Genomic DNA, 27,302 nt, shown 5'->3' on the forward strand with positions numbered 1-27,302 from the left:
CTTGTGGAAAGCCCTAGGCCAGGCACACTACTTGAAAAACTACAAAATAGGTACTATAGTCTCTCAGAATAATAGAGGTACCCTTGTTGCTTACAATCCTTGATAGAAATCCCCTAAAATCCTCTCTCTCTCCTCCCCTGTAGGATACATAATGAATGCAGCCTAAAGTAGGAAAGAAATAAAAATTTTATTCACCAGCCTAGGTCGGTTCGTATTTGAAGAAAAACTGTGCCCTCGGTCTTGAAACCGTATCCAAGACCCCGGGCACAGTTTTTCCAGTTATGACAACATAAATAGTCTTCTCCTTTATCACAGGGACTTTGTTCGTTTGGTAACTTTTGTGTTTTCCTCATATTTTATCGGTTTTTCCGCATCTTTATAAGCCACTTTTTCATGTAATCGCGTCTATGAGACACTGATATAATGTTTTAGCTCTACAATGGGCGTCAAAAGTCCTTGAGACAGTTGAATGAAATTGATACTAATTTAAAATTCCCGTTTTTTCACCTTTAATCTGCTGCCGATTCTGAACCACTCCCCCTCCCCCTTTTCAATGTTGTACTCAAACGAGGCAAGTCTTGCAGATAACAAATACAACATTGTTTCGGGGGAAGGGGGTTATATTGAAGGGGTGAGGGGTAAAATTTGTCCAAGGTACTAAAAAAGTGCCGACTGTCTCAGCACTTTTGGCGCTCATTGTCTGAAGGTGAATTTTCGGTATATCTTAAAAATAAGAAACTACATAACATGGACACAAACATATATTATTCTTTAGAATCAGGTGATCACATTGGTACTGCGCTGCATTACGAAAGATTAATTAGCGCGTAAATATCGTGATTATTGTAATTTGGCGATGACGTCACAAATCGGCTAGACCTGCGCATAAACAAGGCCAAATCGTTTTTAAGGCTAGAATTTGTGTTGAAACACGTGCGTATGTCTGCTTTGCAAAGAAATTAATAGGATGAGGTGCCAAATAAATTATACAACAACCTTAAATATCTCGGGGTTTTTGTATCGCATTTTAAAGCTGCTTAGAGCAAAGGAAAAAATCGAGCGTGCGTGACGAGGAAAGCTATCGGACGCCACCAAAAACTGTGTTCCCGGGAAAAGCGGTCCAGTCTTAGAAAAATTCCAAGGTTAAGGAATGGGATGGGTCGATTTACTGTCTAGAAACTAATGCGGTAAGCAGGCGCCAGCGCAAGACACGTTTCTTTCAGAACAGGACAATGTTTTGTCGTAGCAAATGGTATAATTTCCTTGAAGCACGGCAGAAGGGACTATTTACAGACTGACGGAATGTGAAAAAGATTCTACAAATTGCACGAAAGATCAAACTTGAATGCGATGACAGCTTGTGGACAGGACGCATTGCGTATCTCTTAGCTAAAGAAGAAGGATTTTTAACATGGTAAATCTAATTACATGACGATGCACTAAAGAAGAACATTTAACTTTCATAACCTTTGGTCTGTTTTGAGGACGTATCTCCGATACCGTGAAGTCTCTAGATAAAGGCGTAATTTCCAGAATAATTGCAAGTATGAACAAGACAATGGATTAAATAATTGTAAACGATGGACAGGGTACAAATATCGAATATATTTTACTTTCCACCGATTATTTTCGCGCATTTTAGAACCTACGATCGCCTTGTGTGACGGTGTCACGCAACTGGTACGTAAAACGTCACATGCCCGTGACTCTGACGGCTTTTCACGTTATTATTGACGATATTATTCATTTAATCACGTAAAAATGCATGCAATTGAATTGAATCGCAACTATCCGTGATTGTTCAACAAACAGCTTGTCAATAACATGTGAAAAACGGCCTCTTTTCTCGAAATGAACGGGTAACCACGAGTAACCACGGGTAACCAAAATAGTTGAGAAACAAGATACTCTTATTCCTTTTAATTGGTCTGGTTACCCGTGGTTACCCGTGGTAACCCGTTATGTTATATATCAGAAAAATGCGTCTTAGTCCACGAAACATTGTATTTCCATGGATTCTTAGTTTGCGCTTATAATTATTGCAAAAAGCTAGATTTCCCTTTCAGACAATCTGAAGGTGAATTTTCGGTATATCTTAAAAATAAGAAACTACATAACATGGACACAAACATATATTATTCTTTAGAATCAGGTGATCACATTGGTACTGCGCTGCATTACGAAAGATTAATTAGCGCGTAAATATCGTGATTATTGTAATTTGGCGATGACGTCACAAATCGGCTAGACCTGCGCATAAACAAGGCCAAATCGTTTTTAAGGCTAGAATTTGTGTTGAAACACGTGCGTATGTCTGCTTTGCAAAGAAATTAATAGGATGAGGTGCCAAATAAATTATACAACAACCTTAAATATCTCGGGGTTTTTGTATCGCATTTTAAAGCTGCTTAGAGCAAAGGAAAAAATCGAGCGTGCGTGACGAGGAAAGCTATCGGACGCCACCAAAAACTGTGTTCCCGGGAAAAGCGGTCCAGTCTTAGAAAAATTCCAAGGTTAAGGAATGGGATGGGTCGATTTACTGTCTAGAAACTAATGCGGTAACAGGGGCGGATCCAGCGGGGGTGGATTGGGTGGCTAGCCACCCCCCTTGAACCACAAGAAAAATAGATCCACATAAAAAAAGAAAACTGAATAAGGGCAATGACAATAGTATATAAAGGTCATTCCCACTTCGCAATTACCTTGTGGGCCGTAATATTACTTTAGGCTTGTAGTACCAGTGGTATTTCAGCATGTAAGTAAAAGTACAATCATGGCAATACTTTAAGTATTGTAATTTTTCGATGGGCTGGTTGATATTTGCTCTTGCAGCAATTGCAAGTACATACGTTAAGCAAGCAGCCAGTGTAATTTCGCATTTATTTTGTGAAGCAAGTAAGCTTACATAACATTTTTAGTCTATGGAGAAAAGTTGAATTATTGCTAACGTTCGACCCCTTAGCCAGGCCACTTTGCCAGGGGCTAAAATTTTCCACGCTTGTAGGTGAACAAAACAACCCATATGTGTTCTTTCGTGTAAGTTCGTAAGTTCAACTTCAAATTTCAATCACTGTTCGTAAGAACTAGAGTTTCTGTCCCAAATATAATTCAATGTTAAACTGACAGGGTAAGTTGAGGTAAGAGTAGTTTTGTCAATTAACAAGGGAAAACAGCGGCTTAGTAGCTTAATTGAAAGACATTTAAAGCTGCTCAGAATCACGGAATCACGTCTAAGAGGCTTCAACTTTTTCAAAATTTTCTGGGGGGGCATACCCCCCGACCTCCCTAGGGGCATGGAGCATGCGGCCCCATGAACTATGGACCTTTCGCACAAAATAATTGGGACTCCCACTTAAAAAAACTTGTCTAAAACCCTGATCCCCCCCATAAAAAAACTGGGGCTTAACCAAGATACAACAAAAAAGTTTATGAACAGCCACCCCCCTTTGAAAAATCCTGGATCCGCCCCTGGGTAAGCAGGCGCCAGCGCAAGACACGTTTCTTTCAGAACAGGACAATGTTTTGTCGTAGCAAATGGTATAATTTCCTTGAAGCACGGCAGAAGGGACTATTTACAGACTGACGGAATGTGAAAAAGATTCTACAAATTGCACGAAAGATCAAACTTGAATGCGATGACAGCTTGTGGACAGGACGCATTGCGTATCTCTTAGCTAAAGAAGAAGGATTTTTAACATGGTAAATCTAATTACATGACGATGCACTAAAGAAGAACATATAACTTTCATAACCTTTGGTCTGTTTTGAGGACGTATCTCCGATACCGTGAAGTCTCTAGATAAAGGCGTAATTTCCAGAATAATTGCAAGTATGAACAAGACAATGGATTAAATAATTGTAAACGATGGACAGGGTACAAATATCGAATATATTTTACTTTCCACCGATTATTTTCGCGCATTTTAGAACCTACGATCGCCTTGTGTGACGGTGTCACGCAACTGGTACGTAAAACGTCACATGCCCGTGACTCTGACGGCTTTTCACGTTATTATTGACGATATTATTCATTTAATCACGTAAAAATGCATGCAATTGAATTGAATCGCAACTATCCGTGATTGTTTAACAAACAGCTTGTCAATAACATGTGAAAAACGGCCTCTTTTCTCGAAATGAACGGGTAACCACGAGTAACCACGGGTAACTAAAATAGTTGAGAAACAAGATACTCTTATTCCTTTTAATTGGTCTGGTTACCCGTGGTTACCCGTGGTAACCCGTTATGTTATATATCAGAAAAATGCGTCTTAGTCCACGAAACATTGTATTTCCATGGATTCTTAGTTTGCGCTTATAATTATTGCAAAAAGCTAGATTTCCCTTTCAGACAATGGGCGTCAAAAGTCCTTGAGACAGTTGAATGAAATTGATACTAATTTAAAATTCCCGTTTTTTCACCTTTAATCTGCTGCCGATTCTGAACCACTCCCCCTCCCCCCTTTTCAATGTTGTACTCAAACGAGGCAAGTCTTGCAGATAACAAATACAACATTGTTTCGGGGGAAGGGGGTTATATTGAAGGGGTGAGGGGTAAAATTTGTCCAAGGTACTAAAAAAGTGCCGACTGTCTCAGCACTTTTGGCGCTCATTGTAGTCTCCTTCGCAGCCTTTGTTAGGGCTCGTCACGTTATACTCCTACGTAACGACTCAAATTAATAACGGCTGTGAAGGAGAAGTTCAGAATTATCTGCTGTAGGGTGTCGGAATATAAAAAGGTTGTACAATGTATAATGACATGTGGTTATTGAATTGGTAGCTTGCACGGAGGCAATTCATTGCGTGTTCCATCAAGCTTCCCGGAGGTTCTTTTCCAATAACTAGCTTTGCCTGTGAGTATTCTGAGGGTCCTAACAAAGGGGAAGGGGGCAGGGGATAAAGTCTCATTTCCCAGCCTTGGTTTCCAGTTTTTCCAAATTCCAGTCTAAGTTCTATTGTTTATTTGTGAGTGATTCCTCAGTGGCCTAAATCTCATTTTCCCAGGGGAAATTTGCCCAAATCCCAGTTCCCATTTAACCCCTTCTGACCCCTTTATTCTCATTTTCTGTTAGTTGTTTTTACAATGACTAATTAAGCCATCGTCACTGTCTTTTGCCAGCGGTTTCAGTGCCAAAACATGCACCCTGAGAGAACTGTTTTGTTGTTATCCATTTTCAGGAGTGGTTTCCAGTGCAGTAACTGGTGCAATAAGTGGTGTTGTCCCGATTACTTTAAAAGTCTTCCCAAGTAAGTATGACTATCAGTAATTAAAGGAATTCGCAACTGCTTAAAGTGCAGGTAGTCTATGACTATTTAAGTCAATATTTCCCCCCATATACCCAATCCAGTCTGTTAAGAGTTGTTAAATAATTTATTATCAAGCATGCAGTTATTCCCTCAGTAATAAGTGACTGTACGTAACTAATTTGAGGGTCTGAATGGGGGTACCTCGATAACACTAAACACTTAACTTTTTGGCTCTGTAACATGAAACATTTAAATTTCAGGCATTTTAACACTAACAGTAAAAAATTTACTGTAACAGTAAATTTTATCCAGAAAGAAACAAAAACGGCTCCTAAAAGGCCATTATTGTTTTGTTTAGCATATAAAGAAGTTTTCGGCTATTTTCCGACAAATTCCGATCATTTCGGATGATTTCTGAAGACCACCAACTATTTCCGAAGACTGCCGAATATTTCCGAAGACTACCGAAGATTTCCGGAGGCTATCGAAGATTTCCGAAGACTACCAAAGATTTCCGAGGAGAAATCCGAAAATTTTCTCGAAGTTCATGAGTAATTTTATCCGATTTTTAAAGATCAGTTAAGAATTTACATTGCTTAACAGTATTTTCTCTGGAAACAGTAAACATTAAAAAATGGGCCAATATAACAGCAAACACTAAAAATAATGGCCAAATAACACTAAAAACTAAACTCCATTCAGACCCTCTAATTTGTTGTAGACAAGTTGTAATAACACCAAAAAAAACTCGTTTGTATTGCAGTTTTCTTTGTTTCTTTTACAGGGTCCACCACTTAAACTCGATCCTTTTCCAGCTTCTATTTGTGATTTCTTTAAAATGCTTTTAATAAACGTATTTCTGTATGTATAATAACCTACATCTTTAAATGTATTTTGCCGACAGGATTCGCGGTTGGGTTTGCCACTGGCATTGTTGGCTCTGTAGTACAGCAAGGGATCGATGATCGTGATATTAGATGGGGAAAGGCATTGGAAGATGGAATCAATGGTGCAATCTCCTCAGCCATCCCATCACCCACGATCTATGACCGTTATCTCGGATTATACGGTATTTATGCTTTCTCCTCCGCAATTCCTCCGCAAAGGTTCCTTGGGACGTTCGTCGTGGAAATCCGCTGGGCAAGGTGAGTACAGGCAAAAAAGGACGAGCCTGCACTCACTTCACTCAGCGGATTCTCCCCACACTGAAAACTCGTACGAGCCTTCGCGGAGGAGAGAAGTATTTATGCTTGTCTTTCTGAATGTTTTGACCAAAGTTTAGACCAAAGAAATTGCATTCGTTTTTCTCCAGTTGATTAATGTTGTAATTGTTTTAATGCTTCCCTTTCTTCAAAACTAATATTCTGTATCTTTGAATTGTGAGATTTATACAGCTCATTTAAGCGAATTTTTATCGATTTTATTATATTGTAATTTCAGTAGTGTTTTTCTTTAAAGCGCCTAGAGCAGGTCTGGATATTAATTTATTTATTATTAAATTCTCAGTGTTGCCATTCTGTGGGAAATGTCGATTTCTTTGATGGAGATATGCACGCTGAGAGCTTTACCGAGTTTGATGAGCTTTCAGGAATACACAGAAATATCATTTTTTAAGAAATTGTTTTCGAACGTAATGCTTCAGGTCGTCTAATTGTTTTTTTTTTTGCAGCTTCGAGGTGGTCAGCAATTTGTTTCTCTGTGTTGCGTACTACTTGATAATGCAAGCTTTCTTCTTTACTTTTTGTTGCTTGTTTCTTTCACAATTTTAAGACAAAAACAATAGTTTATCAACCCACCCCCCCCCCCCCCCCCCCGGAGCGGCGTTTCAGTGACAACAGAGTTTAATCTCGACGGGGTTGACCTTTTTTACTTTTTAGGAAATTTTGGGCGGTTTGAGGTGATTATGACCGATTTTGGTGACAAGACCTTTAAGAACATTGCTATTCCAAGGCTAACAAATTGGACAAAGCATTATATCAAATCAACGGATTTGTTCAACTTCACCATCATGTGGGTCCGGTCCCTAGATCCGGTGAGTGCTTATTCTTTTTTATACCAAGGTTAAGATCTTAATTCTCCTTACTGACTGTTATAGATTTATTTTAATGTAAGTTCTGAGAATTTTGTGATTTGTAAGGACAATGTCCCCTGGTTAATTGTTTAATATAGTGTTTGTTTGGGAATCCAAAATATAAAAATTTCCTACTCTGTCCAGAAAGGTTTTTTTTCTAAGTTATAGCGTGGGAACGGGCGCCTGCTCATCAGGCGAAGAACATTGTTCATATTTCTAACCTCGAAAACACTAAACACTTTATTTTTTGGCTCTGTATATGAAACAGTTAAATTTAAGGCATTTTAACATTAACAGTTAAAAGCTCACTGTAACAGTTTTTTTTTTCGGAAAGGAACAAAAAAGGCTTCAAAAAGGCCAATATTATTATTATTTTTAGTATATAAAGAAGTTTTCGGTCATTTGCCGTTGATTTCCGATCATTTTGGAAGACTTCCGAAGACTGCCGAAGATTTCCGGGGTGAGATCCAAAAGTTTTCTTATGTGATTTTATCTGATTTTTGAAGAATTTACAATGCTAAAATTTTTCACGAAAAACCTTTCAAGCACTTAACAGTATTTTCTCCGGAATCAGTAAACAATAAAAAGTTGGCCAATGCAACAGCAAACACTAAAAAGAATTAATTATGGGCAAAATAAGGATCAATTTAGGTTTCTGGGAAACTGCTCACCTACCCCTCCCCAAACCTAACATTAACCCTTACTTATCGCTTTGGGCAAAATGTTAGGTTTGGGGAGGGGTAGGTGAGCAGTTTCCCAGAGACCTAAATTGATCCCAAAATAACACTAAACGCTAAACCCGATTCAGACCCTCTCTCAATATCACGCTCATTCGCTATTTTTTGCGTTTGTCCCCAAGGATTTTACAGTAAAAGCAAACCTGCTCGCGGTCTACTAAAAAAAATGAAAGCAACGTAAAACAAGACCGTCAGTTAAGTTATAATTGGTGTAAACTTCAGAGTTCGCATGTTTTTGTGAAGAAATAAACGACTGCGTTTTTACAAACGATTGTATAGAAATTAATTACGCCAGCAATGACGGTTCTAGACAATCTCTGTTGCGTTCTCCTACGTATAGAACGACATGATTGGTCCTCCAGGATACGGAGACGCGCGCTTTATTTCAATGAAGACGCCGCTGAACTACAAGATCAGGTTTGAGAACGATCCTAATGCCACAGCTCCTGCGCAACACGTGATCATTCTTCACACACTGGATCAAGACTTGGACATTCGAACATTTAGAATCACAGGATTTGGGTTTGGCAGCTTTAATAAAAAGTTGACTAATACAAGAGCCTCTCTTCAGGTATGGAAACTAGCCAAGCGCGGGAAAACACAAGTGGCCAATCAGTCGGGGTTTATTGGCGCGACTGAATGTAAAACCGCTCTTATAGTCATGCCTTGTTAAACTATTTTACGTTTGTTATGGTGGTTTATCTTTTCAAGTCGCGCGAGAATACTGGAGGGAAAGATCGAAGACAATTGACCTAACACTCTCTCCCACCAAAACGAGTTGAAATAAATTAAGACGGAATCCACTAGGCAGTCGAGTAATATTTATTAAAGTTGGACAAAAATCAATTTCCAGAATAATTTAAATCCTATTGCATTATTTCCTACCCTTAATAAAAGGTAAAGATGTAAGTAATTATCTGTGATAACACCAACAACAATTTCTTATCAGAGTCTGAGAAAATGAATTTCAAAGTTTACAAGGTATGGGCAAAATCTCACGTGTAGCCGTTTTGTAAATTCGTCTTAAGCGATTCAGTGGAATTCAGCGGAACTTCAAAATGTGTTTTCGATGTGTGGTGTTGTTAGAAAAGATTTCTTTTGATAAGATATTTGAAGCAGTAACAAAAAAGTTTGCAATTAGGTGGAAATAATTCTGGTACAACAATTTCTTATCAGAGTCTGAGAAAATGATATTTAAAGTTCACAAGCTATGGGCAAAAGCTTACATCTTTTAAGCGATTCAGTGGAATTCAGCGGAACTTCAAAATGTGTTTTCGATGTGTGGTGTTGTTAGAAAAGATTTCTTTCGATAAGATATTTGAAGCAGTAACACAAAAGCTTGCAATCAAGTGTAAATAGTTTTGGTACATAATTTTGTCCAATAACTACTCGAAGTCCTGGCGGATTTCCTCTTAAAAACCTTTTCCGTTATACCGTAGAATTCCGATTATAAGCCCTGGATTTATACACGTTCGTAAGGGGTTTTGTGTGGGCCTCTAAATGGAGGGGCTTATATTGGGAGGGCTTATAAGCGGGATAAAAAAAACGTTTCGAAGCGAGCCACGGGAGTGTTGATTGAAATACGTTTTTAAGGTAAAAACGTATAATAAAGCAACATTTATCCCTTCTCAGTACTGTCATCTTGCATAAGGGGCTTATATCCGGGGGGGGGGGGGGTTTAAAATTGGATGTATGTTTTTGTTTACAGGTAAATGGGCCTATAAGCGGGGGGGGTTATATATACGCGGGGGAGCTTATAACCGGAATTGTACAGTATACGTACTCTATTTGTTAGCCAACACATTCCAAAAAGTAAACAACTTAATTCAAAGTCTGATAGTCGCAAGAACATATTATGAATGCTTCTTGTTAATTTTTTTTTTTTTTGCTAGGAAACGATCAACCTTGTGTCGGAGAAGAACATTTACCTCCGAGTGCTAGCTGGGATAGATGTCTTGACTCGTGAAGCACGCTGGGAATTTCAGAGCCTCGATCCTCAGACAGGTATGTCGTTGTTACAGACACTCTTCCAACAGCCAATCATAACAGTTATGGTCAATTTCATACCCTAGGCGGGAAAAGCAAGTTGCTCAATCTCCTTCCGAATTCCTTGACTACATAAGTACAATCAACTCTCTCGAAGTCTGACACCGTCGGGTCCGGCTTTAATTCTTCGTCTTTAAGAGAGAAAAGGTAACGTGACACCAGTAATTCCTGAGGTAATAAGGCTGAACCCGTAAACGCTGAATACGCGTATTAAAGTGACTCGATCGTAATTAATGACGCGCTGTATGCCTTTAAAAAAATTCTAATAACTACGCCATTCACTACTGAATCGACTTCCCTGAAACTTGCGCATTGTACTCGGAATTCATCGAAGATTAATACGCACGTCAATATGTAATAATAATAATAATAATAATAATAATAATATGTCAATGTAATGATTGTAATTTCTGTGCGATAATACTCTTATTGGACACACCTATATAGAAAAAACTGTCATAATAGAAAATTGAGCGCTACGATTTCGTCGAAACTTCTACAATTACCTCACTATAACATCTCATCGTGACTCTCCCTCCAAGTTTCCGAAAAATTGTCAGAACAGAAAACTCAGTACAATTTGATCATCACAATAATAATCTCGGGCAAACTTAGAGGCTTGGAACGCTTCAGCGCTTCTACATTTCGCCCAAAAGTACCACAACCGAAGACAAAGAATTTTCAATGCATCATATTTGTTAGCTCCAAATCACATTCGGCAATTTTCAACGATGAAAAAGTTTGAGCTAATATTTCAAACTCATACTTTCATACGAAGCTGTTTATTTTTTTAATTTATATTTTTAAAAATAAAATCTGAGAAGTAACGCGGCTGCCAATTTCTTTCCATGAAATAATGCCGGAATAAACGAAATTCATATATGAATTTCATACTGATTCATTATTTCAGGTCAGGGCTCGATTCCCTGCAAGCCTGAATTTTTCAGGATTTCTTTTCGCAGCTGCATAAGTTGCATAAATAAGTGCATTTAATTTCTTTGCAACAACAGGTGAGGCTCCCGATAATCCCCTGACAGGCTTCCTTCCACCAAACAATGGCACGACAGGTCAAGGATATGTGACATTCACTGTAAGCTTGAAGAAGAACTTGCCATCTTTAGCAAGGATTGATGCACAGGCCAGCATCTATTTCGACAAGAACGAACCGATCGACACTCCTCCAATCTTTAACACGGTACAGAGTCCATTGCAAATAAAATCTCTAGCGCTATGGGAACAAAGTCTTAGATATGCTAAAGGGGTACGGATAGTATAAAGTTAAACACATGCAAATTAAAATAATAGAGTGAAACAAATAGGTAATGGGTATGAGAGTAACGGAAAGGAGACATGCGTGTTATTTCTATTAATTAAGACAATCTAACCGCTCGCTCAATCTTCAGGACTGAAATTTTATATCCAACGTTCTGTTCTCAAAATACTAAGATGATGAGTTCTGTTTTGTTTTTGGATACGGCATTACGTTGTTCCAGGTTGTTGCACGGCTTCAATTCTGACACGATGTGACGTAGTACTAAAGATAGTGAATTTCCATGTGCTTTGGTGACGTGGGGCAATAATAAGCATAAATACTGACAGTGGAAGCGAGAAAAATCATATCACACGCTGAACTTCTTTTGGCTCAGCCCATTTTATGTATATATTGCTGAATTTACAGTGACGGGACAAAATGGCCTATATAAGGACTGTCCCTATACCTGAAATATAAAATACATTCTACTAGCGTATTAATGTACGCTAATTAGGAAAACCTTACTTCATTACGACAATCATATAATAATATAATAGGCCACGTTTTTTCAACGACAACGTTTATTTCTACTGTAGAATTACAATATATATATAATATATTTATATCCAGATTGATAGTTCAAGCCCCTCCTCCAATATATCTGTTATAAGTGACGTCATGAAGGTTGGAAAACTGGCCGTAGATATCGATACACGAGACGAGGGGTCTGGAGTCCAGTCAGTTGACATATTTTACCAAATCTCAGAGGGTAATGGTAAGTCGGTGTTTGCTTATGGTACGTCTTTCATTTTCGTATTATTCAGGCACGGGGGTTTCACCGTTTTTAAACTTGCCCGATAAGAACTTGACTTGTGCCTTAAAAGTAACGCCTGCACACTGGCCAGGGAGCTCTCAAAATAAACAGAGCGCGAGCGCGAGCGCACTCGCGCGCTATTCACACTGATGAAGGGGTTTCCCCGAAACATCTGTTTTCTTCAGCATTTAAAGCAATTTGAGAACACTAATGAACACTTATTTCAATAAAGTCGCCACGCGATCTTTCTATTTTACTGAAACCCGTCTGTATTACACCTTTTAGAGACTTCCTTTGATGGCAATGCTCATTACATTGACAGGGTTATCCTGTATAAATATTATCATCATCATCATCATGCCAACGAACAATTCTCTTCTACATAACATAAAATATATATAAATCCCTGAAACATCAACTTGAAGTTTTTTATTGCTCTTTTTGTTCTCTTTTAGACCCTCTCCAAGAACAATCCCTACTTCCCCTACTGTCAGGTATAACAGACGATACAACCTTCTTACCGCTCCTCTCAGAGCAGACGTACACACTTGTGGCTTTGGCTGTTGATCACGTGGGTAACAGGCAGCCAATGGACTTGAAACAAGCAATCACAGTGGACTTCACACTTCCGAAACGTATGTCTTGGTTTTTACGTTGTTATACTGTAAAGGCTGGTTCTCACATAATCACCCGATTTTTTTATCCCCCTCTCTCACTTCAAAAGGTTTTCCAGCTTGCGATCGGGGCGATTATATAAAAACATACACAGACGATCGCTAACGACTGCGGCGATTGGCGCGATTACGATCGCGATCGCTTGGATTCCCCGAGTTCTATTTCCCTTCTTCGCCGTAAAACTGCAATAATTAACTGAGAAGATAGGAGGCTACAAGTTTTGCTCTTTCATTGAAGGCTGTCATTGTGCTGGATCTAGGGCTAACATGACTAACATTACTGTATTTCGAAGGTTCTCCCTCATAACAGGCGATTGGGAAGATCATATGAGAACCCCATGATCGCTTCTATCGCCTACGATCGTCTTACTTGTTGCAAACGATGGATGCGATAGAAACGATAGGGACGATCATATGAAAACCAGCCTTAAAAGAGCGACAATAATCCCTCTCCCTGTTAGAACTAGCTCCTCAGCTCTACATCTCAAGGTCATTTTTAAGGGTTAAAGATATCATATTAGTGTTGTTGACATTCGGGTTGGGGAAGGAAAACTAATCAGAAAACAAAAAACTTAAGATAATTATTGGCAGTGTCTCAACAGTTGTGTCTGAAATTGTAGTTTTGGAACAAATGCTGTTGTGAAAATGTAGAGTGAAAGTAGAATTTTATCCTCACTTTGCAGCTTCCTGTGAACGGCTGAACAACTGCTCTGGCCATGGAAATTGCTCCGTTCTCAATTTCTGTGTCTGTGAAGTTGGATTTTATGGTGTTAACTGCTCACTTGGTAAATATCAGAAGTTGTTTATTGAATGGACTCATTATCACACATTACTTATCAAAGAACACGTTATCTTTAGCACCGACAAACAGTTTAACGCTATACGAGGTTTCTTATTCACTTAGCGCGTAGCACAAGGACTCAGCACGAGGTATCAATTAGTTAAAAGGAGGTTAAAGCATTATTCAACCGCAGAAAAAACAACAACAGCAAGTGACATGTCAATATTATGTTAGTCGCTCAAAAGGTGTGTACAAAATCCTTGGAAAAAATGCTCTTGTCTAGCGATTAGAAATCGTACAGTTGTACCTGATACCTAATCTGAAAATTGTTTCATAATCTGCAGATTTTCCTTTACGTTTTGACACTCCGGTCATCAAGGTAATGTACAGCGACACTTCTGAAGACATGCCAGCTCAGCTATATCTCTCCGCTTTTATTCCGGATTTTGACAACAGCAGCTACAATGACAATTTCACCTTGAAACTTTTCATCGATGATGTCCCGCAGGGATTCACTTTCAATAAAGGAAACCAGACTGGGAATCGTGTCGTATTAGAACGTGAAGATTTCGGTGATATTTGGATGATGCCGAGAAAAGACTTTTCAGGACTTGTCAAGTTGAACATCACTGCGCAAGGCGCAACGCCAAGGGAAACAAAAGTGACCAGCAACCAAATTGAAATAAAGGTCGAAGCCGTTGCTGACATCCCGTCCCTCAATGTTAGTGTGCCTTGTTATCACTGGAACAGCAGCGAAAAGATTATACGCGTCACTTTACAAAGCCAACTTAATGATCGAGATGGCTCGGAGAACCTGACGTATATCTCAGTCTCGGGTTTACCGAGTGGTTATCGATCAGCTCACGAGAATGTCACGAAGTCTGTGAACGGAAGTAATGATACAGTTCCTCAAAGCTTGACTGGTTGGTTTATTTCATTTAACGGGACGTTGAAACCATTCCTTCTGAGTGTAATCGCCGTAGCGGAAGAAAGATCTAATGGAAACAAAGCAAACAACACGGTTGATGTTGATGTGCTATTTTGTGGTACGTTTTGGGTTTAAGGGCCCATTACAGTATCTTTTGGGGCCGTTGCTAGGGAAAATTCAATTGGCTGTAACTTGATATATCTTTGATTTTATTTAACCAAATTTAGACAGTAGTTTTAAAGTGCGAGTGCAAGCCAGTTGATGACGTCATCGGGGCACGTCTAATGTCACGTGACCCAGAACAAAAAACTGAGGGGGGCAAAGGGTTTATGCGTGACACGTGAAAAGGGCAAAAATTAGTCCGTGACGCGTGAAAATAGGGCAAGAATTAGACCGGGACGCGTGAAAAATAGTTAGAAAAGAAACGTGATCCGTGAATTTTGCTGTTTCAAGTATACGTGACACGTGAATTTGGTTAAAACTTGTGCGTGAAACGGGATCACGAACCCCCCTTTGGTACCCTCAAAACTGAGTTTTCCGCAAGAAACTTACAGTTTTATTCATAGTTTGTAGTATTATTTCAATCCGTACGTTGATCTTAAAAAATGCAAGCATGCGTTTTTCGTAAGCACAAAAACTTGACAAATAAGAACGGAAAATGTGTTCTGTTGACCACCTTTTTGAACACAACTTTTACGTTGTTTTGATTTTCCGAAAACGCATGCTTACGTTTCAAGAAAATTGTATTTTCTTTCGATTTACTGCAAAAAACAGAAGGTACGCTTTTTTCGTTCCGAGAAAAGTACGCATATTCGTCCGTACCGGAAGTAAAATGTTACGGTGACTGATTGGTTGAAATCATCGTAATTGACGTTGCCGCACTGAGTTGAAATTCCCCACGCTCACGTACGCTTCAAAAACTATAATTTTTCGACACGGCAAACTTTACTACTTGCTTGTATTCGTAAAGCTTTAACGACGTTTACTGTCGCTCAACTAACATGTACAGGCAATGACAAATGTAAACAGAGTCGGTCGTAAGTATTAAAAAGAGTTTAGTACGAGTTTCTTTATTTTCGATTCGTAATTTGCGAATTAGCGTAGACGGCGTTATTATGCTTTGGGCAAGAAGGCTACAATTCGTAGTTCGGTTGAATAAATAGTTAACGTTTGTGAGCTGTAATGTTTTTATACAGGTGTTTTATATAGTTTAGTTTTCGCAGTTTTGTACCTTTGTGAATTTATTATGTGGTAGGACTGCTGTACTAATCATTTTAGCAGTTTTTGCAAGCAGTTTACGGCAGATAAATCGAGTTCATTCCTAAATATTTATTCGGTAACTGCGTAAAAATTACCTTATCTTCGTTTCGCGGACGAAATGAATCGCTGTTTTTTCTATGAGCCTGGTTTAGTTCAAGTGACAATGCTTTAATTTTTGCCCGAGGCTTTCACAGATTTCTTTAGTGAGCTGAATGGTAAACCGATGAAAACACGGTAGCGCCGCAAATTCGCATGTTTTCTATAATGCATCGGCACTGCTGTTAAAAATATTTCGGCGGTTTCGGATACTTGCTTCGGGCTTCGCGTATCTTTTGCAATTATTTAGTATGAAAAACGTTTCTCTATTTCCATTTACCCGGTTTGCTTTTACTGCAGAACAAATTTCCGTGATAGGAATATGATTCAGAATCAACCGTCGCGTAAAATCTAGCCGCTAATGCGAGAAAACCGGAAATAAAATTGCACTTGCGTGGCAACCGCGTAGCTTGGCAACGAGATACTGTAATGGGCCCTTGACTGATTTAGAATGTCTTTGTCCACAAAATTGAATATCCCTTAAATCTAACCAAAAAAATTAACTTAAGGTAAAATAATTATAGGTTAGGTGCTTTCCCGCGCTTTGCCGCAGATTACATGTTTTCCTGCGCTTGACAGTGATTACATGTTTTCCCGCGCTTTGCACTGATTGCATGTTTTCCCGCTCTTTGCACTGATTGCATGTTTTCCCGCTCTTTGCACTGATTCCATGTTTTCCCGCGCTTTGCCGCTGATTACATGTTTTCCCGCTCTTTGCACTGATTGCATGTTTTCCCGCGCTTTGCCGCTGATTACATGTTTTCCCGCGCTTGACACCGATTACATGTTTTCCCTTGCTTTGCCGCTGATTGCGTAAGTGTTGGACTGGCCTTGCAATAATCTTTGTTGTAGCGAGACATCGTAGACCTTTTTGTAGTTAGACAACATTTGAAATTTCCTCTAATAACATCCTGTAAAATACATACATGCACGGTATGCCGAATACCTTATTATAGGAATATAACGAAACATTTTAACAACGCGAACAAAATGTACCCGTAATAAAATTAACGCGAATTTAAGAAAAGTTCTGGTCAAATCCTTATAGTAAACAACTTTACATCAATAAAATTAACGCCAATTTTTGAAATTCGCATTAATTACATGTATCGTTAATTTCCTATAATAAGGTAAATTAAGCTTCATTGTGGCTGTAGTTTTAATTAAAACTTTTTTCTCTCGTCTTTAGCTACTTGCGAGGCGGTAAATAACTGCTCTGGACATGGAAGATGCAGTGAAGTAAATACTTGCGATTGCGAAAGTGGATTTAAAGGATCTTTGGATTGTTCAAAGGGTTTGTTTTCTTTCTTTTCATTTCGTTTCTATGCTTCTGTATCTCATAAATCAGATGAGTTAATCTAAATCTAATTTTTTTTTTTCGCTCGTTCTTGATTTAACTAGTTTCCTGCGAAAAAGTGAGCAACTGTTCTGGACATGGAAATTGTACTGGTCCAAACTCGTGTGCTTGTGAAAGTGGATTCAAAAGTGTGGGCTGTGCGAAAGGTAATGTGTTTTACTAGTTATCAAACGTTTTTTTATTATGGATCAGTGTCAACAGAGCCCAGTAGTCAACCACGTGAGTTTTCCATGCGCCAACAGTGCCGAATAGTATTAAATACAACCTTCTAAATTTGTTTTATCAAGGTGTTAAAAAGGTCAGTAAAAACGATATCGTCCGGCAGCGAAAAATATTTCACGCTTGTTCTGACCGAGCTCGGACCAAACGCAGTGAGATTGCTTCGCACGGCATGACCTCGACAGAGTCAACGTTAAATAATTAAATGCCTTTTAATATCTTTATACAGTTTCTTGCGAGTTACTGAATCACTGTTCAGGTGGTGGTGTCTGTGCTGGACCTAATGTGTGTTCTTGTCATAGCGGATTCAAAGGAAATAACTGTACGGAAGGTATTAACCTCATTTTTTTTCTTAGTTGTATTATTACGTCTTCGATCCTTGTGGAGAAGACACTTTTAAAAATTTAATTAAAATTAATGTGCTGACAAGTGTTTCTCTTATCTTGATACAGTTTCTTGTGAAGCGTTGAACGACTGTTCAGATCACGGTAGCTGCACTGGACCAAACGAATGCACCTGTGACGGAGGCTTTCGAGGTGCAGCAGATTGCTCTGAAGGTACAGTAATCGGTGTATGTGCACATGAAAATGTACTCAAAATAAAACATTCCCGTGATGTAGCCAAAACCTGTTCATAAACAACGAGAAAATATATATTTTCTCTTGCAGCCATGGATAGCTGTTTTGCCCTTGTTTGGACTCACCAACACGCCACAGCACCAGGCAGTTAACAACACCTGAAAGCCACGCTATGTCATGCCCTTTGCTCCAAAGGTTGCTTTAAGTCCAAGCCCCATACGTAACATATGGGAGCTGTGGCTGGGTCTGCAAAACAGTCTTGGCTATGCTATGCTATGCTATGCGAATCTTCTAAATTGATAGAGACCGCGTGTGAAGACATAAATATGTCTTTTTAAAATAACCATTTGAAAGCAACAAACACACTGCCTTGTATTATGCCATGCTGCTGACGAGTTCTACAATTGGCCGCGCGCATGCGTACAAGTTTTGGCCAAACCCGCGGGGATTATAGTGTGACCATTGCTTTAGTTTTAAATGGTTTATTTATCGTGGACCAATTTGTCATTAACAAAAAATTATCGTTATTTTATTAAATTAACTGCATTATTTTTCATTCATTTTCCGTTGCAGTTTCGTGTGAATCACTGGATTACTGTTCATATAACGGTAACTGTACCGGACCTAATGTCTGTTCATGCCACATTGGATTTAAAGGATTAAACTGCTCAGAAGGTATTAATGTGTACTTCACTGTACTCTTCTCTCAAATATAAGAACACTCGATGTTTTCTTAAAAAACCTAATTATTTACCCTTTTTCAGTAAGATTTGAAAAGGTGTTGTAGGACACAACTAAAGATCCATTTTGAAATATGTTCTAGAAAATGCCCTTAATTAGTTTTCGCATGTTTTTTCTTTAACTGTTCGAATCGGTATTTCGTAAAGAAGCCTAGTGAACAAATTTTACATTGACTTGATTACATTATAACATAAATACTCACTTTAATCCCGTCAATGCATTTAGCACTAACAGACCACAGGGGACCCAAACGCTGTATTAGTTATTCATAATCTTAAAATAAAAATGTTCATATTTACCTGCGTTCCTGTTTTTTTTTTTTTACCGGTTTGGGGGCGATTTGAATGAGAGCGAAGGCGGTTTACGTTGCGAGTTTGTAAAAACGGTAATCAGTCTGTCGCAATGTCAATACGACGCGCCTCAATTATGTCTCAAGTTTTACTTTAAGGTCGCGGGGGATACCTGTGCATGAATAAATTCATGAGGCGAAATTTGGTTTGTCCTGCATCTTTTAAAAGGCTTATATTTCGGTTGTTATGGGTGCGATTAAGCTCAAATTTTACAGCGACCTAAAGAAATGATGAAAGATTATGACTATTATGTTTTATTTGATGGATTGTACTTAACGGCGGTAATATAGCCTTGTTAGTGACAAATTACGAGATACATGATTTGGTGGCAGAGTTTACAGATCGACTATGAGACAGCACACTGTGATCTTGGCAAAAACTGATCAGTCAATATCTCTAGTGTGTCCTAACAGAAGCGGATTTTTTAATTTTAAGTTTGCCAGGTAGTTATGATGGTTAAATGCGAACATTTGAATTTAATGCCTTCTACCTCTTTCTAAAAGCGCTCTTTTAAAATTCCGCTTCTGTTATGACACACTACAGTATTCTTAGTTTAACTCTCTGCAGTGGCAGGTCATGAAGTTCTGTATCCGCGCTGAATTCTCTGCCACAAAATTGTCGGAAAAGTCCAAACTTTGAGATTTCCGAAGGTGTTCCGACCAAAACACGATTTCCAAAGGAGAGATGTAATTATGGTAATTTAAATAATTATATTCCATGCTTTAATTGTGAGAACAATGCGTTTCAAAAAAGACACGATTGTTTATGAATATTATTGTGATTACTCCTCCTACAATCTATATAAATTCATAAAGCTAAGTGTTGCTGTAAATTAGTTAAAATTCCTCAAGAGTTCTAACGCTTTGCTTTGTTTTAGAATTCAAGGAAAAAGGAGAGTTTTTAAGACCCATACGTCAATTTTGAGTAAACATTTTGTTCACAATCCGTGCTACACGCGAACACATCAAATCACGCGCACGCGCTCATATTTTTTTCCAGTCATAAATATCTCGTAAAGTTGTCGACGTCAGTCGTTGCACTTCGTGCATACGCTTTAAATAAATGCATAATGATGAGCATAAGGTGTCCCCCGCGACCTTAACTGTAAGAATTAACTACCCATTAAATTGAAACACGAAACTCCCCGCAAGGAGAGATAATAGTAACTTGAGAAAATAACCATTGAAACTCAAGGCGTGTCGTATTGACATCGCTCTCATTCAAATTGCCCCCAAACCGGTAAAAAAAAAAAACAGTAACGCAGGTAAATAAGAACATTTTTATTTTAAGATTATGAATAACTAATACAGCGTTTGGGTCCCCTGTGAACAGACTAAGGGTGATTTAAGGGACGGGGAGGTACGGAGACAGAAGGTCGAGAACCTACCTACCCCCCTCCGCTCAGGTGACATGTCTACCTTGTTGTTAATCGAGATGGTAGTCAGTATGGATGACTTGAACACAGGCCTAGGGCCCTATAGTTCAAGACCAGCCCTCTAACCACTAAATCACGGAAAAATCCTTAAGTTATAATATGGATGTTTCTGTTCATGGTATAGTAACCTGTGAAGCAGTTAAAAACTGTTCAAATCACGGAGCCTGTACTGGACCAAATAAATGCACTTGTGAAAAAGGATTTCAAGGAGCATATTGTTCGGAAGGTATGAAATAATGTTTGTTTTTTATTGTTCAGTGAGGTAATGATAACGTTTCCTGTCGTCCGTTAAATCTCTGTAGCAACAAAATAATTCAAATATTGTTCGCTGGTAAAGTTAGAAAATAGTCCTTAAAAATTTATCGGAAAACTCGTTTCTTGGAACTGGTATACAACTCCCGTAGGGATGAATTGGGGGGGGGGGAGGGCAGGAGACCGCCAAATTAAAGTTAAGGGGGCGGATAATATGTATAGGTAATCACATGATTTCGAGTGCAATTTGGGATAAATCAGCACGAGTGAATTTTTCAAAAGCTAACTAAATTGCACGAGCTCTAAGGCGAGTGCAATTTGTAGTCTTTGAAAAATTTACGAGTGCTGATTTATCCTGAATTGTACGAGAAAAATCATGTGATTACTTGTTAATAATACACATACAAAAATTTCACTTGAAGTGGATGACAAACAAAACGCGTTCAGTGGCTTACCTTTCCGATTCGTTCTTAAACATAACGGAGTTGGCGGGCTTTGTAAAATCCAGATACCGCTAGGGAATTTTAAATCTCTCTGTCATGCATTATCAGGTGTTTTTATCCTTATTCAGTTGTATTGGTTTGAGCTGAAATGTCCAACTTCAATTCACGCTTGTAATCTTTCTTCTTTACGAGCCGTCGCGTAAGAAAATCCACGATTGGTAGCTTTCAGTAGTTTCGTTAAGCCTCTCTTGTGCTGTACAAACGTCCAATTCCTAGTACTCTGGTTTATATACTTATAGCTTTCGTTAAATCGGTCAAACTTTTCATGAATCATTATGTTTTTGCTTGATTTTTGCTCTCTCAAACACTCCGACATCGGCCGCCATTTTGTTTTGGCGCGCTTTCCGTCTTTCCTGTCAATCAATTTAATTTCAACTTTTTGCACTCAATTTCAACTTTCTGCACTGTTTGGGATTAATTGACGTGCTCTCAGCCAATGAGCATGCAGAAATTTTTGTATGTATATTATTATGAAAGAAATCTCTGAAACATGTATCGGAAGCTCGTTTTGTGGGCGTGGCCACATTGAGGTCCAATCCGTCTAAAACGACATTAATTTCCTGCCAAGGTTTTTTTTCATTTAAACACCCTGAATAGTTACGGGATAACTCTAACTAGATTGAAAACTTTAAGGTTGCTGCAACACGAGGGGATATGTTGCAGGAATATCTTGCAATGTTATGTAGCAGAGACAAATGCAAGCTCACCACACATGTACAAACTCAAAACATGTAGCAGACTAGTGTTACAGCGACACGTCCCATTTGCCACGATGGGGCGTACCTCAGTAGCATTTTCCTGCTACCTTTTCATATGCGTATGCATGTGGTGATTTTTCTCCCTGCTACATGTCGCTTCGAAATAGCTGATCCCTTTGTGTGTCGGCACTTTAAATATATGGGATTTCCCCCACCCTCCCCCTCTCTGGGTACAGGTATAAATGTGGTTTATCGTCGTAAGCTTATCGATGAATTTTTTTCTGTTTTTAGTGGAAGAGCAAGACGAAGGTTTCGTGGGATTAAGTAAAGGAGCAGTTGTTGGAATCTCTGTTGGAAGTGTTGTGCTTGTTTTAGCCTTGTGTTTGCTTTTGATTTTTTGCTACCGTAAAAGAAAGTCAAGGCGTCGACCTTCCTCGCGCCGTAGAACTCAAAGGAAAAGTAAGCTGAGGGATTTTGTTCTTTGTTTCAACACGTACATGTGGAAAGTTACCGAATGAGCTAACCAACTCGGCAAATGGCTTGAAGGGTCATTAATAACATGAGTCAACGCGAGTTAAAATAGGAGTTTGGACGATCAGCGAGCGGTCCAGCGGTCCGAGAGGATATTTTAAAAGTGGAAATGCGTTTTACTGCGTTGTCACACCCGATTAAAAATTTATTTCGCTTAAAGAGTTACAAGTTAGAGTAAATATAAGAAAATTCAATTTGGGGGCCTTCGCTGCTGTTCGCTTATTAACAAAGGGTATCCGCTTAATATGGTATTCGCTCAAAATATTTTGTCCGTGTCTAACCGACGGAACTCGAAATATTTATCAGTGCAAATTTTTCTTGTTGTGAATGTTCAATATATAAAGTTTATATAATCCGATAGAAGTACTGAAATGTTTCTTCTGTTAGGTAATTAATATAAACACAGTCAACAGGTTGCTATATGCAAGTATATAGCTGTTTCGGGAAAGGTCTCCAAACATAGCAGCCAAAACGTCTGCGAAAATATCCAAAAAGCTTGATTGAAAAAAAAAACACTTTCACCTACATACTCGTCAGTGCACGTCTTCAAGAATTGACAATCGAGACGTCGCCAGTTTTATTAACAGTGAACTCCCGCCTAGGGGACACCTCAAAGGCAAAGGTCCGATCCCGGCGAATATGAATAACTGAAATTAATATTCATTCAAAATATTTCTCTGTTTTTGATTGGCTTTCGATCCCCGGCTAATTCCAGCTGACCGGCTAGCGCCGACCAAATTTGGAAGAAATTCCAATTGACGTCAATCGTCCAATATATACATTAGAATTACATTAAAACATGTGATTGGTCAAGAGCATTCAGTCAATATACAGTAGCATGTGAACTTGGCATGATAACCCAATTCTGCAGCAGATATTGGGTTATCATATCGAGTTCAAAGTCCGCCTAGTTTCCAAGCCCCTCGTCCGCGTAGTGCTGTCAAACGTTTGAAAATATGGCTGAGCGATTTGCCTCCGTTTCCAAAGAGGAATTGAAAGTTATGATCCAGAATAAAGATTCTAAAAACGCCAAGAGAACAACAAAAACAAGTGTAAAAATTCTGAACGATTAGTTGAGGTAGAAGAACCTAGAGGAACCACATGTTCTGACGAAGTTTTACGCCGGCGCTAGAAAAAGTGATGGCAAATTGTTTGAAAACGTATAATAAAACAATTATTAAATTCGGTTTTTTTGCATGATATCGTGAATTATCAAAACCTCGTGTCTGTGTTATCTCGCCTCAGCCTTCGGCTTCGGCAGATAAGGGACGCACCATTATTTTCTTTGAGGGGGGGGGGGGGGGATGAAAAATTTTCCTCTGCAAACTTTAGTTTATGCACCTCTGCAAACTTTTTTTTTCGAAATTCTTACTATTTTTTTGTTATACATATCGTGTTTGGAAACAATTTATTTTGTCTTTCCAGGCCCTGCAAACAATTTTTTTTCAATATACTGTACTCGTAAACATCGCTTTTGTGTCATAAGATTTAGCTCCAATAGACACTTCAAGCAAGTGCTAAATATCGAAATTATAAAGGACAAGAAATTTAATGAAGGTAACCGAGTTTTTGAAGTTTAAATTAAAAGCGAACGTTGTTGTGTATTTGTGTACTTTGCCTACTGTCAAAACCCTATTAAATTCATTTTGTGCATTTGGAGCTCTAAAAATATTTTGAGTGGATAATAAACAATTATTGAATTCGGCTTTCGTATCAGGATATGCGGATAACACCCTCCTCGATCTGCATAATTCTTCATATCATACTCAGCCTCATCCAATTGCTAATAACTCCCGCTACTACGGACCTCCTCTCCTCTATTACGGACACCAAATTGTCATCTTGAAGGTGTCTGTTAAAGGGAAGACTTGAATTGACTGCATTTATTAAAGTCTATTGATTGTTTCCTAGACTGCCTTTCTGCATTGCTGCGTGCGTTTTACTCTTCTTTTCGATAACTGTTCACGAAACTGACCGCTGTACGTAGCACAGGGGGCCTATACAAGCGGGGTAACTGTTTGTCGCCTCTGCTGTTCACAAATGGCGAATTTGGGCGTTTTGATGGGTTTGAATTCGACATTTTGAGCCGCAAACTGAAACGACAAAATACAACCGTTGAGGGTTAAGGTAGGTTTACGTTATTTTAAGCTTAAACATAGACAATTTTTGAAATAAGACACGCGGCTTGTATGGGTACCCCTGTGTACGTAGCATCCATAAGAAGCGTATGCGTGGAAGGTAATGAGAAACGCTTTAGCAACACGCAGTTGCGACATTTAAAAAACAAATGGCTGGGCTTTCTTACGCATTGACTGATTTTTTTCATTTTTATAGATTCAATTGAGATGTACATGTACAGTAACCCATGGTTTTCCTCGAATGAGCGATTTTGACAAGCCGAAGTTTTCCCCCACCGCTCCTACAATAACCCGGCTTACACAGTGGCTCAGATAAAACGCCTGAAGATCAGTGATGTGCAAGCCAGTTTCCTGGCTGATACTTACGCATAGGCTTTAGTAGATTGTGCTAGCATAATTTCAAACATAATTTAGCAAAACGATCATTATTTTAAGCTTTTATTTCAGTTTCGCACTGCTAGCATAATCCGAGCTTTTATGCGTTGAAAACAACTGAAACAAACAACAACATAGTTCTAAAATAATTCAGTTTGTATTTTATTTCTGTATTGTTTTTGGAAAAGTATTGAGGTCTGTGCAAAGGCCCATGGTCAAATATGGTCCTGCAGACTCCAGGTCACCCTGTGCATATTAGAGATGTTTTTTTTTTTTAATTTCTTATTTTTTAATTTTTTTTTTAATTTTTTAATTTTTTTAATGCATTTAATGCATGCATAGTCGGTCTTTATACTTAATACTTATATATGAGGGCTTTGCGTGGATGGCGTCAAAAACAAGTATTAACAAGTAACTTTCTGACTCGGATTTAGAACCCAGAAACGGTTGATTTGGATATCCTTTGTTAATCATTTGGCTTTTTGAGGTGCGCACATGCGTATTTGCGATGCTAAAGACTGGAAGGTGGACTATATGAATGTTCATTAAAATTAAAGGGACATGGTCATGGACAACTTATCTTAAAAAAAAAACTGGCAAGTTTTTTCAAGTTTGTCGTTCGTAAATTGTCTTAATTAATAAACCATCCTTGGTTATTTTCGCGTTTTGTTTACTCCTTTGTTGTTTTCCTACATTACACAACTATTATTTGAAGGTTTCCTTCAATTTGAAAGTAATCAGAAAAATTACTTAAAATATTGTGAATATCAGGGCCATAGCCAGGCATTTGACATATACGAGGCAATATCTTGGTAAGGTGGTCTGGGGTCATACCCCCCCAAAAAAAGTCTAGGAGCCCTGAAACGCGTTTTCCAACATTTTTTATAAGTTTTTTTTTTATATGTTTTGTACGTGCAGTGATCTCATGTGGCCTGAAACGTTTCAGGGTTGTCCCCATGATAAGGGGCAATTTTGCTATTTTTAGGGCAAATTGCGCCATCTTCGACGTCACAAACCGCGCGAATGCACACAAAATTGGGTGGGTTCTCGCGTGGATGTAAACGGAGTTGCGTGACAGTGTCACGTGAGTGAAAACATTCGCGTCTGCACAAAAAGTTGAGAACGAAAAAGAAGGCAGTCAAGTTCAGTGAAAACCTTAAATTTGATAGTTTGATGGTAGAAAGAGTGAAGCAAGACGGCCGTTATATATAGATTTAGGCAAGCCTAAACGCGGAGCTTTCAAGGAAGTGCTCGAAAAAGGCTTGATGTAACTGAGGAGTAGAAACAGATGAAAGAAATCCAATATTTGCTTCACTTGAAGGGGTAATTTTGGACGCCATTTTGTTTTTTTGTTTTTCGCGCGACGTCCACGCAAATATCCTCGCAGCAGTACGCGCGTGTACCACACGCGATGGCGCAATTTGTGCTAAAAATAGCAAAATTGCCCCTTATCATGGGGACAACCCCCAATACTGAAATAGCACGCGCTTACGGTCTCCGTCCCCGATTATGGATCCTGAAAATCATCCGATTGTTCTGATTGCAATAGTGCGTTACTAGATTGAAGTCATAGACTTACATATTTAAGACATTTAAGGAGAACTCAGTTACAAAAAATGTTCTCATAGTATTTAACCCAGGAAAGATGATATACAATGATTGATAGACGAGGAAAATATACAGATTCCTTGATGCGCGCGATAATCACCTTACTGTGTTTACATTTATTTTACAAAATAAAGCTGATGTAATTGCTACGTAAAATCGTGAGTGTAGACGAGGAAAATATACAGATTCCTTGATGCGCGCGATAATCACCTTACTGTGTTTACATTTATTTTACAAAATAAAGCTGATGTAATTGCTTCGTAAAATCGTGAGTGTTTCTTTCACTTTCTTAATGTACATAATGAGCAGGAGGTTTGAGACCCATTTATACAATTATTATTCAACTTTAGGCAAAACGCATCCTAACCTAGAAGTCCTTGCGCATCGATTGACTTTTCAATGTAGTGATTAGACAGTTAGACATTGACTGAAAGGAGTCGTCCATTCCAGGTTAATTTATAATGAAATTAAAAGGTCAAATCGATGAAGTTGCGAATAAGATCGTTGTGGGTCTTCATTTCGCATACGCGCGCAGGCAGAAATAGATAAATACACTATCTTTTGAAGCCCTATCGATGTACGACTTTCATGCAATTGATAGCAATGGAAGA

General features: G+C 38.7%; 1 protein-coding gene across 1 annotated transcript in view; it reads left to right on the top strand.

Annotated features, from left to right (window-relative positions):
- LOC144662046 (uncharacterized) overlaps nucleotides 1-27,072 on the top strand; it is a 77,683-nt gene extending 50,611 nt beyond the window's left edge. The window contains exons 25-42 of the mRNA XM_078522779.1: nucleotides 5,179-5,247; nucleotides 6,152-6,316; nucleotides 7,125-7,279; nucleotides 8,396-8,626; nucleotides 9,948-10,059; nucleotides 11,112-11,296; nucleotides 11,984-12,128; nucleotides 12,623-12,802; nucleotides 13,525-13,626; nucleotides 13,967-14,668; nucleotides 17,096-17,200; nucleotides 17,308-17,409; nucleotides 17,712-17,813; nucleotides 17,935-18,039; nucleotides 18,634-18,735; nucleotides 20,711-20,812; nucleotides 22,331-22,498; nucleotides 24,905-27,072. Coding sequence (XP_078378905.1) covers nucleotides 5,179-5,247; nucleotides 6,152-6,316; nucleotides 7,125-7,279; nucleotides 8,396-8,626; nucleotides 9,948-10,059; nucleotides 11,112-11,296; nucleotides 11,984-12,128; nucleotides 12,623-12,802; nucleotides 13,525-13,626; nucleotides 13,967-14,668; nucleotides 17,096-17,200; nucleotides 17,308-17,409; nucleotides 17,712-17,813; nucleotides 17,935-18,039; nucleotides 18,634-18,735; nucleotides 20,711-20,812; nucleotides 22,331-22,498; nucleotides 24,905-24,963 — 2,891 coding nt within the window. The 3' untranslated portion in view covers nucleotides 24,964-27,072. The remainder of the gene's footprint in view (nucleotides 1-5,178; nucleotides 5,248-6,151; nucleotides 6,317-7,124; nucleotides 7,280-8,395; nucleotides 8,627-9,947; nucleotides 10,060-11,111; nucleotides 11,297-11,983; nucleotides 12,129-12,622; nucleotides 12,803-13,524; nucleotides 13,627-13,966; nucleotides 14,669-17,095; nucleotides 17,201-17,307; nucleotides 17,410-17,711; nucleotides 17,814-17,934; nucleotides 18,040-18,633; nucleotides 18,736-20,710; nucleotides 20,813-22,330; nucleotides 22,499-24,904) is intronic.
- The last annotated feature ends 230 nt before the right edge of the window (nucleotides 27,073-27,302 follow it).

This window comes from Oculina patagonica, chromosome 8 (genome assembly GCF_052425735.1).
Source record: "Oculina patagonica isolate OP01 chromosome 8, crgOcupat, whole genome shotgun sequence".
Lineage (NCBI taxonomy): Eukaryota > Metazoa > Cnidaria > Anthozoa > Scleractinia > Oculinidae > Oculina > Oculina patagonica.